The 14,175-nt window shown below is 38.1% G+C and overlaps 1 protein-coding gene across 1 annotated transcript; it reads left to right on the forward strand.

The window, feature by feature from the left end:
• Positions 1 to 4,446: 4,446 nt before the first annotated feature.
• On the forward strand, positions 4,447 to 4,998 carry LOC149257700 (uncharacterized). The gene has a single exon (XM_089383660.1). The coding sequence runs from the start codon at positions 4,447 to 4,449 to the stop codon at positions 4,996 to 4,998; it is 552 nt and encodes a 183-aa protein (XP_089239786.1).
• Positions 4,999 to 14,175: the final 9,177 nt, after the last annotated feature.

A 14,175-nucleotide genomic window follows, 5' to 3' on the forward strand; every position in this document is an offset into this window, starting at 1 on the left:
GTTTTATATGTGCTTGTTATGTATGGATGGTGATGGTAATTGTTGTAGTTTTGTTGTCATGTAGAAGTTGATGATGTTGTTGTTGGGATGTGTTTTCCATGAGTTCATGTTGGTTGTATATGCATTTGTTATACATGTTATTGTCTATATGGTATTATGCATGCATTGTCACGGTTATGGTTATGCATTTATAGTAGGCCAGACATGCATCATGAGGTTATTGTATCCAATTAGGTTATCAATATACTATTGGTATTTTATGATGCTAATGTGTTGGCTAAGATAGTGGAGGAGATGCAGGTCATCAGAGCGAGGTTACAACACTAGACCTCACATTAAAACAAAAAAAGTCATCTGCGAGGGTCCAAAAATGTCACCATAAGCTCATTAGTGACGGTCAAAATGACTTTCATCACCAAAAGCTAAATGTCACCAAAGGTGGCATCACTGAAAATATAGGTGTTGTGGTGAAATTCAAGGTTCTTCATGAATAATTATTATAATTATGGATAGTGACCTTCACCATTTCATGTAAACAACAGTGATTTATGGTGATGGAACTTTCAGGCCCTCACTATTGAAGTGTATATATGGTGATGTTCATTGACCGTCACCTATTCATATTTTGGTGAGGGTCAAAAAATGTCATTGTAACCTCATCAGTGATGGGAAATATAACTTCCATCACCAAAAACGGAATGTTACCAAAGGTTGTGTCACCAAAAGTAGAGGTTTTGCGATGACATTCAAGGTCCATTATGAATAATGATTATAATGACCGATAGTGATTGTCACCATTTCATATGAACAATAACGATTTTATGGTGATGGACCTTTCATCACCCTCACTATTGATGCGTATATATGGTGACATTCATTAACTGTCACCATTTTATATATAAAAAAATGACTTTTGATGAAGAATTATACATATATAGGGATGAATAGTGATCGTTGCCATTCCCTATGAATATTAGGTCATGATGGAATCAAACCACCAACCACCTTCTTGTAAAGCATGTGCTCTTCCATTGAGCTAGCAACCTTCAAAAAATTAGACCTTGAAACTTTATAAATTATAAATTGTAAAAATTAAATTAAATTATTAAACTTTGTAAAATATCATGGGTTTCATTGGCTCAGTTGGAACAAACAATCATCCAATAGATGCATAACATAAATGTTTTAGAATAAGGAAGAAACTTTCACATGGTTAATATGCTCATCCACCTAAGAAATAACATCAAATTCGATTGTTTAAACTTGATACTAATCAAAGTACAAACCCAAAGTCCCCATGTTCTATTGCTCCTTTAATAAAAGTTTGTGGATAAAATAAATCATTGAAGAACTTAAAATTTGTATACATTTATAGCAAAAATTGACGAAAATAGGAATTATAACCGTTATGATGATTAAAGGTAAAAATCATGTAGAGTAGGAAATTCAATAAAGAGACTGAACATGATGGAGCATTGTCGGAAATTCTAGACTAAGCTTCAAGAATAAATCAGAATATATTAAAGTTAGTGATGTACTTTTCCAACTGTTAGATAGAATGGATTTGTATGTTTTCATGTTGATGTTTCTGAAGGAACACCTTTGCAATGATGTCTCTTTACTTTGTATTTATGTTAATAAATATGAAATTAGGGCATATGTTAATAATAATTGGAGGTCCCTAATGAATACAACTCCTACAGAGTGGTTATTAGTATATTAAGAATTATTTGGCAATGGAAATAGTTTTACATATACGTACATACCATATAATGTGGAATGGACTGGAAACCATGTTGGTAACATTTGATTAGTAAATTGAACCTAAATTGTATGCTAAGGAAAAACTTATAGCCACTCATTCTATATGAAGTTATTCAAATGAAGTAATGGCTTCTTCAACATGGATGGAGATAGTTGCAGAAAGGAGAAAGAAGTAGCCTCTATTGGAAATCATTTTTCCTAAGAGTTTCCTCTTGTTAAAAATGGGAGTGAAGTATGTATAAAATAAAATTAACAAACAAATATAATGGATAACAGTTATATATATAGAGTTGGGGAATATATCATGTTTTGAAAGGGTTTTAGCACAATGCTTATTGATTATTCCTCATATAGGACTCCAAAAAGAAAGCATATCGGTTACCTGAATGCATTATAGTTTATAGAAAATGATTTATGTCTAGATGGAAACTAAGCAACTAAAATGCACGCATTAATTCTCAAGTGTACAACATGGAACTAAAATATTTAGTTATTCAACACTATGCATTAGCTACCAAATTCCAAGTATAAGGCAGTAGACTAAAAATATTAACAACATGAGTCATGGAAATGGTTGATAATGTGAAAGGAGAAAAATGCCACTTTCTTGAAAACAACAAGGGTTGTTCATATGTTTAAGATGAATCTTTGAAAATCCTTAACCATTTCAATGTAGGTTGCTTCATTCGAAGTTTCTAATCGATGCTCGAGAATAGGACTGTGGGAGCGACTAGGGTTTGAAGGAGAACGGATTCATCTGCAGCCTGACCACCAACTCTAGAGGAGGACAGGGCCAGAGCGGCAGAGCTTCGTAGAAGAGGGCATATTCTAACCCTACAGATGGAAAACGCGGGGTCCATTGGGACCCCATCATACAAATAGGTAATGATGCACAAGGAGAAAACTGCACAGGATGGAGCGCAGATATTAGGTTCTGAGAAGTCAGGTAAGGAGAATGTGACCAACAAAGGAAAGCAGAACAATGAGGGAAAAAATACCAAGAAACAGAAAGAAATCATTGGAAGCAATAGTACAGCGAATAGAGACAGTACGAATCCTTCCCAAGCATAGGTTTCACAAGGAAATGAGCCGAAGGATGAACAATCAAAAGAAGAGGAGGATCTAAACCAAGACAAGGCAGGACAGGAAGGAACAACGTCAGCAGCCAAGGGAAAAAAAAAACAGGGACTGTGCAAGCCCAAAGCCACTGACACCCTACGGGTAATAATTTTTGACCCGAAACTTCAAGCGTACCATGACCACATGGTAGAACATGCAGTGATCTGCAGGTTCATGGGGTTCTGGCCAACAGAAAGAGCACTGTGCATGTGGATAAAGCAACAATGGAAACCCAAAGGGGATGTAAGACTACACTTAGGAGCCAAGGGATTCTTTACAGTGGTTTTTTCCAATCTGGAAGACAAGGATCGAATATTTGATTGAGGACCGTATTTCTTTGCCTCAGCAGGTCTTTACATGCGACCATGGAAACCCAACTTCGCGCTAGAACAGGAAACCTTCAAACAAGTACTGGTCTGGATTTGTCTATTCTCTCTTCCGATTGACTATTGGGGACATGCAACATTGGAACATATAGGCAACAAGTTAGGTACCTTCATCAAGACCTCAGAAGCGACATTACAAAAAAGTTATACCTCTTGCGCTAGAATTTGTGTAGAAATGGATATTTTGGGAGCACTTCATGAGGGCCTATGGTTGGAATACAGAGATGAAGTGTATTTTCAAGCTATAGACTATGAGCAGATCCCATTCCACTGTAGGAAATATCACGAGCATGGACATTTGATCAGAGAATGCCAAATGAAAAAAACGGTGGAGAAAACCAGGGAGAACAAAGGAGATAAGCATAAGGAAGCCTTTATACAACCGAATGCAAGACAGAGAGCAAATAAAAAACGACAGACTAAAGCAAGCACTTCCCTTAAAAACACAAGCAATGCTTTTGAGGTGTTAGAATCAGACACAGAGTCAGAGGACAACAATCCAAAGAGAGAATCATTGAAAGAAAGCCAACCCACAGCCACACCAGAAATGAAAGAACCTATTTCTAAGCCATCGATCAACATCCCTCAAGCTCAGGGACCAATGGAAGGATTAGAAGAAGATTCAAAGATGATAACCAGCGAAATAGGGCTCGAAGATATGGAACTAAGCGACATGCTTGAGCAAGAAGGTATGGATCTACCAAACATGGTAGAAGACTGGAAAAAGAAAGGAATGGAACACATATCGGAAGAGGAGGTAAACAAAATCAACAACTTATTCATAGTAAGACAACAAGTAGAGCTGGAGTCGTAGAGAAAGAGCTTGGGAACAGAAAAATGGATAGGGGTACATGTGCAGGGACTACATCAAACCTCCACCAACTCAAATCACTGGAAAAAGAGAGGAAGAAGGGCTGACAATGAGGCATTACAATAACTGGGACAGATGCTCCTAAATTTAGCTAAGATGAAAGCCCTTGAGGCATTCACACTAACCTCCTAAACTATGTTAATTATGAAAGTACTTTCATGGAATGCTAGAGGGCTAAATAGCCAAAAAACACAGCGTCTATTAAAGAAGAAAGTCCAAAAGGAACAACCAAATATAGTGTTTTTGCAAGAAATTAAATGTTCCAGCAAAACAATGGTCAATATCAGTAAAAAACTAGGTAAACGAATGGACTACCTAGAAACAACAAGCAATGGATGGGAAGGGGGCATGGCCATTCTGTGGAATCCACAGGTTATCCAACTCATTTCCTCTGAAGCTGCCAGATCTCACATATCAATAGAAGTCCAAATAGTAGGGAATCCAGAAACATATCTATGCACAAATGTCTATGGCCCTCAGAAACTAGAGGCCAAATTGCTATTACTGAGCACTCTATCCAACTTGCAGCTAAGATATCCTCAAGCAAAAGCTATCTTCGGAGGTGATTTCAATATGATCACTTCACTCACGGAAAAGAGAGGAGGTATCAGAATGCTCAACAGGGATACTGAAGCTTTCAAAGACTTCATTAAATCGGCCAAGCTGGTAGACGTCTTCCCCAAGAGTGGCACTTTCACTTGGAACAACAAAAGGGGGGGTGATAGGCAAATCGCCTCTCAACTGGACAGATTCTTAGTGACAGAAACCATTCTCCTGGAAGGGATCACTATGGAGTCAGACATACTACCTAGTGGAGGTTCGGACCACTGGCCCATAATAATGATTGTGGCTATCTAAGGCACACCCAGGAATAAGCCATTCAGATTTGAAAAGTTTTGGCTCAGTCATCCTAAGTTCATTCCGAAAATTGAACAATGGTGGAATGAACCGTTAGGCATAAGAGGAACTAAAATGTTCATTCTACAGGCTAAACTTAAACACATCAGAGCTAGACTAAAATCCTGGAATCAAGAAGTCTTTGGTAACATATTTAAAGAAAAAAAGAAACTGGAGGAGCAAATGGAACAAATTCACAAGGATTGGATCCAAGGAAATATTAACCAAGAAACTATGAACATAGAACAAAAGCTCATGCAGGACTAGCAGTTAAGATGCCAACAGGAGGAAATGCTATGGAAGCAAAAGTCCAGAATTCAATGGCTTAAGGAAGGTGAACAGAACACAAATTTTTTTCATAGATCTGCCATTGATCACAGAGGTGCTAATAAAATATTAAGCATTAAAGATGATCAGGGAACCTCGGTACAAACTCATCAGGAAATCTCGAGCCTTCTCATAAATCATTTCAGCCAGATTGCTCGGGAACCTGAGATTGACAGAGAGGAAGCAATTGAGGAACTTTTAACTTCTATCCCCAAGCTCATCACTGAGGATCAAAACAAGGCTTTAAATCAAGAAATCACCTTGGAAGAAGTGGAAGAGGCTATGAAAGATATGCCAAATGGTAAAGCACCTGGGCTAGATGGCTTCACCATCGAATTTTACAAAGCGTGTTGGGAGATCATCAAGATAGAGGTATGGGAAGTGGTGGAGGATTCCCGATGCTCCTCTTCAATCCTCAAATCCCTCAATTCTACGTTCCTTGCCCTTATTCCAAAGGAGGAGGAAGCTAATACTCCGTCAAAGTTTCGACCGATTGCACTGTGCAATGCCTTGTACAAGATTATTTTAAAGTCATAGCCAACAGACTAAAACAAATTATTTCAGGAATCATTTCAGAAGATCAATCAGGCTATGTAGAAGGGAGACAGATTTTGGACAACATCTTACTAGCTCAAGAGATGATTCACACTCTCTGAACTCAGAAAAAAGCAGGCATGCTAATGCAGTTGGACCTATCAAAGGCTTATGATAAGGTAAACTGGCACTATTTAGAAGCTATTTTAGAAGCCTTTGGTTTTGCGAAACAATGGATAATCTGGATCCTAGCCCTGGTTAAATCTACCAGATTTTCAATCTTGGTTAATGGAGCTCCAACAGCCCAGTTTACTCCCTCCCGAGGTTTACAGCAAGGGGACCCCTTATCCCCCTTTCTGTTTGTTATTCTAATGGAAGGATTAAGCAGGCTAATCAGTAGAGCAAAAGAGGAAGGAATCATTCAAGGACTCCAACCCTTGCCCTCAAACCCTCCAACAACACATCAATAGTTTGTTGATGACACAATGTTGCATGGCATGCCCTCGGTCAAAGAAGCTCTTGGATTCAGAAATATTCTCAATTGCTTCAGTTTGGCCTCAATTATGGAGCTTAATCTAAGAAAATCTTCCATTTTATTTTTCAATACGCCCTTAGCAGTTCAAAAGAATCTTTCTACCATCCTAGGCTTCAAAAGATGAAACCTCCCTTCAAGATACCTCGACATTCTGCTGACTGACAAACCCTGGAAAAAATTACATTGGGAAAAAATTATTGCCAACCTAGAGAAAAGATGTCATCATTGGACGCACAGAACCCTTAACTTTGCAGGCCACCTTGTCCTCACCAAATCCGTCCTCCAGGCTATTCCGCATTACATGCTTTCCATTCTCTTGGCACCTAAAGGGGTTCTTCAGAAAATCCGATTCATCCAAAGAGCGTTTCTCTGGTCGGGTAATTCAGGGAAGCAGAAGTGGTCTCTAATGGCATGGGATAAGATCTGCAAACCCAAACACCTGGGTGGGCTAAATCTGCAGGACCCCTTCACCGTCAACCGGGCATGTGGAGCCAAGTTATGGTGGAGGTGGCTAAAGGAACCCAACTTACCCTGGGCCAAACATTGGAAAGCAAAGTATGCTCACAATTATAGCCTACAGAATTTGATCAGGATGCAAGAAACCCCTGATGGCTCTCCAATTTGGAACCTGGCTAGAACTAATCGGCACATAATTCAGGAGCAGAGTTTTTGGGAAATTCGAGATGGAAATACTGCCCTGTTCTGGGAAGATGCTTGGAAACAACTACCTAAGCTGGAAAGCCCTGAATTCTTAACCATTCAAAGAAGAAGCCAGGAGCTAGGGAGAACAACAGTAAACCATTATTGGAAACCTAATGAAAATGACCAAGCATGGAGAATGTGGATATTCAGTGACACAGAACCTTCGAAAGCTCGAGGGGGGAAACTTCTCACTCAAAGAAGCAAGAATCTATATAGAAGGAACTGAACATGAGGAAAACGTTAATTGGCACAATAAAGTTTGGGAAGCTCAACTTTGGCTGAAGATTAAAATGTTCCTCTGGCTCTTGATGCACCGAAGAATGTTTACCTCAGAGAACCTTAGGAAAAAAGGGTTCATAGGCCCATCACATTTCCCCTTGTGTGGAATTGAGGAGGAAATCATGAATCACCTCCTCAATACATGTGAATGGACAGATAGCCTCTAGAATTGGATAGAAACCATTCTTAAGAGAACGTATAGGGTAAGAAACTCAATTCAAGAAATTATAGAAGATTGGAGAGGCAATTTCTCCAAAACCCAAATGGTTAATACATTATGGAAACTTATCCCAGGGTTTATAGTATGGACGATATGGAAAGAAAGAAACAGAAGAGTGTTCCAAAATGAAACTAGAAACATAGAATTTATTAAAGACACAATTCTGCAAAACATAAGAGAAACAATTCTCACCAGAGGGAAAGCAGAACAGAACAAGGACTTCTCAGTCTCAGACTTACAAATTCTGAAGGCATTTGGCATTGAGATAGGAACCATCACTGTTTCATCAAATCAACGACAACAACAAGGCACTGCCGTGAATACCTGGACTCCTCCACCGACAGGCTTTCATAAACTCAACTTTGACGGGGCCTCTCGGGGAAATCCGGGGCCAGCAGGTATTGGAGGTGTTCTTCGGGATAGCAAAGGGGAAATACAACATATTTTCAGTCAATCATTGGGTGAAGGAACTAATAATGAAATGGAATTTGCAGCTTTAGAGCAAGGATTAAGAATTCTCAGGCGCCTGAAAACAGGAGCCACTATGGTGGAAGGGGATTCTCAATTGGCTATCACTGTAACAAGAAGAATGCATTCGGGAGCTAAACCGAGTAAGGTCACAAAGAATTGGAGGCTAGCCAAGGTCACAGAGCTCATAGCTGAGCACCTCTCATGCCTTGACGGAATCATACTACAAGCAGTGAGAAGAAAGGCGAACGCAGTGGCTGATCATCTGGCCAACTACGGGATCGATAACCACTTCACCTACCTGGACACCTGTTGGCATGAGGTCACATGCACTGAACTTCGGAGTAAGTGTACACTTCTCTCGAGACAAGACATAAGTTAACGGAAGAAGTGGTGCAGGGGTACGAAGGAATTCGCCTTAACAGCGAATGAAGATAGCCAATCGAAGGAATATCAGGCGACAGACCCATGAAGTACATAAGGAGGAGTGGGAAATCACCCACAAGGACAAAGTGCATCGATCGAGGTAAACAACCAACAAAAAATATGATCAGCGCCGTCAGCAAATCACAAAGGAGGACACATGGCATTCAACAAATAGGCTCAAGCGTGGCAGAGTTAAGACTAAGGATACGTATCATGAACAGGAATTGGGAAATCGTAATAGCAGTTATTATGGCAGGATCAACACCTATCCGACGGCAAAGTGGGAAACCTCGGGCCAGACCTGGCCACCCTCTACTATATCTACAGCTTCCCACCAGAAGATCGACATACAGCTCTCCCGCGACCTGCAACATAGCAATCGTTGTGCTATCAGGAGTTTCAGTGTTTTTGCGCTTTGTAATAGCAGTATGGTTCATGAAGGAAGCCATAATGTTTCAGCTAACCGAGACCTGCAGAAGGCCCGGGAAGCCTATGAAACCCAGACTACCCAAAAAGAAAAGCGCAAAATCGAAGAGCTAGAAGCGACAGTTACAGAGGAGGAAGAACATCTGGAGGAGCAAGATCTGGAGAAGGAAGTGGAATGGATTCATGATCCGGGAACTGCAACTACTCGAGCAACTCAATTTGTTCGAACCCAGAGTGAAATGTGGAGGATGAAAACCATGCTAGCCAAGGCGCTTAGCATGCAAGGTGAAGACATCAAACAAGCACATCAGGCAATCTCTCTCGTTTCAACAGAGCATATGGCTAGACTGGATGCCATGGAATTCAATCTCAGCACCCTGACTCAGGAAGTCAGAGTACTCTCACAGAAAATGAGTGTCCTCATCAGTCTCCTCAAGCACTCCATTCGTCAAGGATCCTCAGCTGCGGTGGAGGTCTCGGAGGAAGCAACCGATACCAGTCAAGGGAAATAGACCACTCCTCAGCAAGCTCCTCAGCCTGAGAAAATGACTGCTACGGCTGACCCGAGTGCTCCCAGTAAAGATTATGTCATCTTAAAGTTGTAATGGCTTTTTTGTTTCAGTTCTCACTTCTTGTTTTGGCATGTTTTGTTACTGGCTTCTTGTGACTGATGAGGTCCTCTTGGTCCTCCCTCTTTCTTTCTATCTAGTCGCCCAAGCGGGTGAAATGTTTTGCGATCTCAAGCCCATCTTTAGGCAACCCTGTGTGGTTAGCCTTGGGGTCAGAAGATAGTGTTTTAGCGACTCATAGTCATTTTGAGTGGGCAAGGAAGCTTTACTTCTTTCTGTGCGTGCAGACTATTTGTATCTTATGTATCTTATGAATTAATATAAAACTGTTGAATTACAAAAAAAAAAAAAGATGAAGCTTTTATTAAATTGTTCAAGTTCCTTTGGAAACGACTGTAAAAGTGTTCTCTTATTTGTGTCTTATCTGATAATCTAACTCAAAATAGTTAGTATCCTTATCTAAGATAGCTGAGGCAAATGACTCTTTAAGATGTTTGGAAATTGAAACCTTAGATATTTTTATCAAAAAGGTCTCAAATAAGAAGAACCTTGATGGACATCAAACCTGTTATGTTGCATGTGAAAAATATATTCTTAAGACCATAAGTTGGAACTAATGTAGACACTTGACTAACAACTAGAAACATGGAATCTAGCTCAATATCCTTTTTTAGGATGGCATGAGGCAAAGGAATGTTTTGAGGAATTTGGAAATTTGAACCTTATATGTTTATATCAAAAAGATCACAAAGAAAATGAAGAACCTTGGTGAATATTAAACCTGCTATGTTGTATGTGAAAGAACAATTGATTAAGATCTTAAAATGGAACTATGACACTAGGGTGACAACTAGAAACATAGAATCTAGCCTTTGAAAATTTCCATTTGTTGTTATCAAAACAAGATAAAATATTGTGGTAAATGATATTTATAAACAATATCCACACTAAATAATGGTTGGACAAAATGAGATGCTAATATATATGTCACATAAAATATGTAATAAAAATTAAGTTGGCTTTGTTTATTTTTAGAAACGTTGATCTGTTTACAAGTGTTTCAAATATTATTATTGCAGGGTATGGAAGTAACCTTCAAGGAAAATCAAAGAGAAAGATGTAAATATGGGATTATATAGTGTGATACAAGCCAAGTCATTTGCAGGTAAATTGTAGAAAAGCAAGGTCTATGGTATATATGGAAAGCTAAATGTGCAATTACAAGTAGAAGCTATGGTTTCATACTATCACCTCAATGTACTATTATGGGCATTACTCTTCTCTTGAAAATGTTGTAACTATTTTTTTCTCTATTTAATCATATTCATTGTTGTTCAACTATGGAAAACTGTTTTTTACAAGGATTTAATAAGAAGCTAATGTTTCTCATGGGGAAACTTGGCCTGTTAGACCTATTATAGCATGGAGAGGAAGAAATACTGAGAGGAAAGGCAGGATTAGATAGCCTCAAATATCTCTTCCTATATAGATTTCTTTGGAGACTTATGGGAGGGATGGGCAAACATAAAGAGAAAACAATAAAAACTAGTTTAGAAAGATGAATAGCACATAAAAAGAAGGAACACGAATTTTCAAAGTAAAGAAGGATAACAATTTTGTGTTGTATCTCAAGGTACAGAAACCAAAATTACAGGAATTAACTACATATGTGTCTGAGCAAGTTGAAAACTCTAGAAGATCGTTTTCCTGTAAAATCGAACACAAAATTAAGAAAGGAAACAACATTGTGAATATTCTGAAGTCTAGAATGACCATGGTGTGGATCTGGAAGAATTTGGTCCCATCCATATAGTCATGGTTGTAGATGAATAACCTTATCTAGACTCTCCATCATTCTTGTATTGAAGCATTTGAAAGGATAGAAAATGGAAGCTCATACAATTTACACAATTTTTGGGTTAATTAAATAATCAACAAAAATGAATTCAAAACAACAAGGCTCTGATGAATCAAAGTATTCAATATTAGAAGCTCAGTGAGACTAAGAAGTGAACTTATGCTATGTTCCTTGAGGTTGAAATTAAATGTGAATTCTAGCATGTGATGAACTAGGATTTAGTGCCTATTATATTTATGATATTATGCGTTGAGGGTTATTTTTAGGAAATATGTCAAGAAAGATTCAACTTTATTGTGTTGAACTTTAAATTGAAAATAAAAGTAGAATAGAAAGTGGATTTAATTTGATATTATGTGGATGTCTTTCCAAGCATGGGAACCCAAGTCATGGTTGAGGTGGTTACAAGATCATCACCAAAGAACATATATCCCCCATCTCATCCCCTCTTGAAATACAGTGACCTATGAAATTCTTAATAAGGCCTTTCTTTTCATATTGAGATGGAATACTTGCCATACCATAGCCAAGACCTAAAACACCGTCCATGCACCTCACTTCCAAAGATCCCTTTTGGCTATATCCACACCTATCACAAAAAACATCTATGAACATGAGTGATCACCTCAATTTATTTTTATGCCCATCACAACCACTATGGTCTTCACCTAAAACACTTTTTCCATTTTATTTTTCTACATCCCCCACACCAGGATGGTATATGAAGCCTTATTAAAATATGTAATAACATTTTCTAGAAATCAAAGATATTTGTTTCCAGATTCCACAATTCAGTAATTTTCACCGTTTTAGAAGTTGTTTGAAAGAAATGAATTTTACCTAACACAAACCAACTAACTAAAAGTAGCAACACATACCCAAAAACATAATTTGTTGTCACCGATGTTCGATTGGGGAGCAAGACTAAACACCATCTCCAACAAGGAATCCCAGAGAATAGCTATGATCAACATAATCAATATCATAAACATAGTGTTGAAAAACTCATTGGTGGTTGTGATTATGGCCACTCCCTTCTTGTACAATAGCACATAGAAGATCCTTGCTAGGCACCAGGGAGTTTTTCTTTAGTTTGAACAAGGGTTGTGATCCCTACATAGAAGTCATAACCCTCTCATGTTATCTCTAACTGTTGAACCTAAGATAGAATGAATTCAAGAAATATTAAGTTTCCACTGATGATCCAAAAAGATGATAATGTCAAGAGTCAAATGCATCCATTATAGTAACTCAAGGAAGCACCTAAGACATATCCAAGAGATAAATGCAAAAAGACAACTAACTTAACATACAACAAATGGAACCCATGATGCAAATGACATCAAGTAGAAAATAACTTCCATATGCATCAATCTGGTCCTATCAAGCACCATGAATTGTACCTCAAATACCATGAATATCTAGAAATCTAGCATGCCCATTACTAGATTGGAAAGCTTGCATAAATAAGGAGATATAATATGAAAGCAAGCAATTGATTGGCTACTAACCCAAAATGCAAAGTCAACTCTGAGATTTAGCAGGCTAATAACTTGGCTTATAAAATATCAAGGAACATAAATTGAAAATATTTCGGGAACATAAACTTGGGAAAGTATTTAGGGAACATAAAAATCTAAAACTAATATTTTTAGGTTAAAAAAAAAAAAAAACCTCATAAAAAATATTATATAAATAATTACCCCAAAAAATAAAAAATAAAAAATAAATAAAAAGTTAAAAATAAATAAAAAAAATTAATTAATTAATTAATTAAAAAAAACAAATGTAAAAGAATTAAAAATTAAAAAAGTTAAAATGAAAAAAAAAAATCTCGCCACCCTAACCCATTGTCCATCCCACCCACTCCACCCCATCGTGACACCAACCCCTCCCTCCCTCCTACCTCCCTCTGCACCTATCGCTCCCCTCCCTCCCTCCCAACCCACCACACCATTCCTCCCCGCCCGCCCCATGGCCCAACCAAACCGTGGTGGCAAGGGCCTAATTCCTGGAATTGGCCCCTCGCCACCCCAGGTTAGTTGGGTCATGAGGTGGGCAAGGGGGGAGCGAGCTACGTGCAACTCCCTCCTGGCCCACCCTATGGCCCAACCAACCCGGGCATCGAGGGGTCGATTCCCGGAGTCGGACCCACTCCACCTAGGGTTGGTTGGTCTGTGGGGTGGGCGGGGACGGAGTTGCGAGGTGGGGTGGTTGGGGATGGAGGTGGAAGGGAGGGTGGGTTGGGCTGGGGTGGGCTAGGGAAGGAGGGGTGAGTTTTTTTGGGGAAGGAGGGAGGGCAGAGTGCAGTGGGTGGACGGAGGGTAGTATGGGGTGCTGAGATTTTTTTTTATATTTTATTTTTTGTATTTTGATTTTTCAGCTATTTTTTTTATTTCAGTTTTTTTTTTTTTTTTATATGTTAAATTCTAATTTTTAATTTTTTTCTTTTTAATTTTTTATTCATTTATTTATTTTCTTTACTTAAAAAAATTGATTTAGATTTTTTTTAAAATAAACATAAATTATATATTTTTTAAATATTTTCCTTTTTTATTTATTTTTTGCTTTTGTTTTTATTTTTTATTTTTACAAGTTAATTTTGTTTTTTTCTTACATTTTATGTTTTTTTTTTTTTTTTTGAATTATTTTTGTAATGGATCAGCCTGTTGCCACCCCTAGCTAGTAGGGCCTCGGGATGGGAGGGGAAATTTATTTTTTTAACTATTTTTAATTAAAATTTTTTAATTATTTTTATTTTATTTTACTTTTTTAACTTTAAAAAGTATCATCT

Source organism: Pinus tabuliformis, chromosome 6, assembly GCF_031772625.1.
Source record: "Pinus tabuliformis cultivar Carrire ecotype Pingquan chromosome 6, CPIR1, whole genome shotgun sequence".
In the NCBI taxonomy this organism is placed as follows: domain Eukaryota; kingdom Viridiplantae; phylum Streptophyta; class Pinopsida; order Pinales; family Pinaceae; genus Pinus; species Pinus tabuliformis.

Coding starts and splice junctions, on each gene's coding strand:
- LOC149257700 (XM_089383660.1), top strand. CDS start 4,447: ATGGACTACCTAGAAACAACAAGCAATGGATGGGAAGGGGGCATGGCC.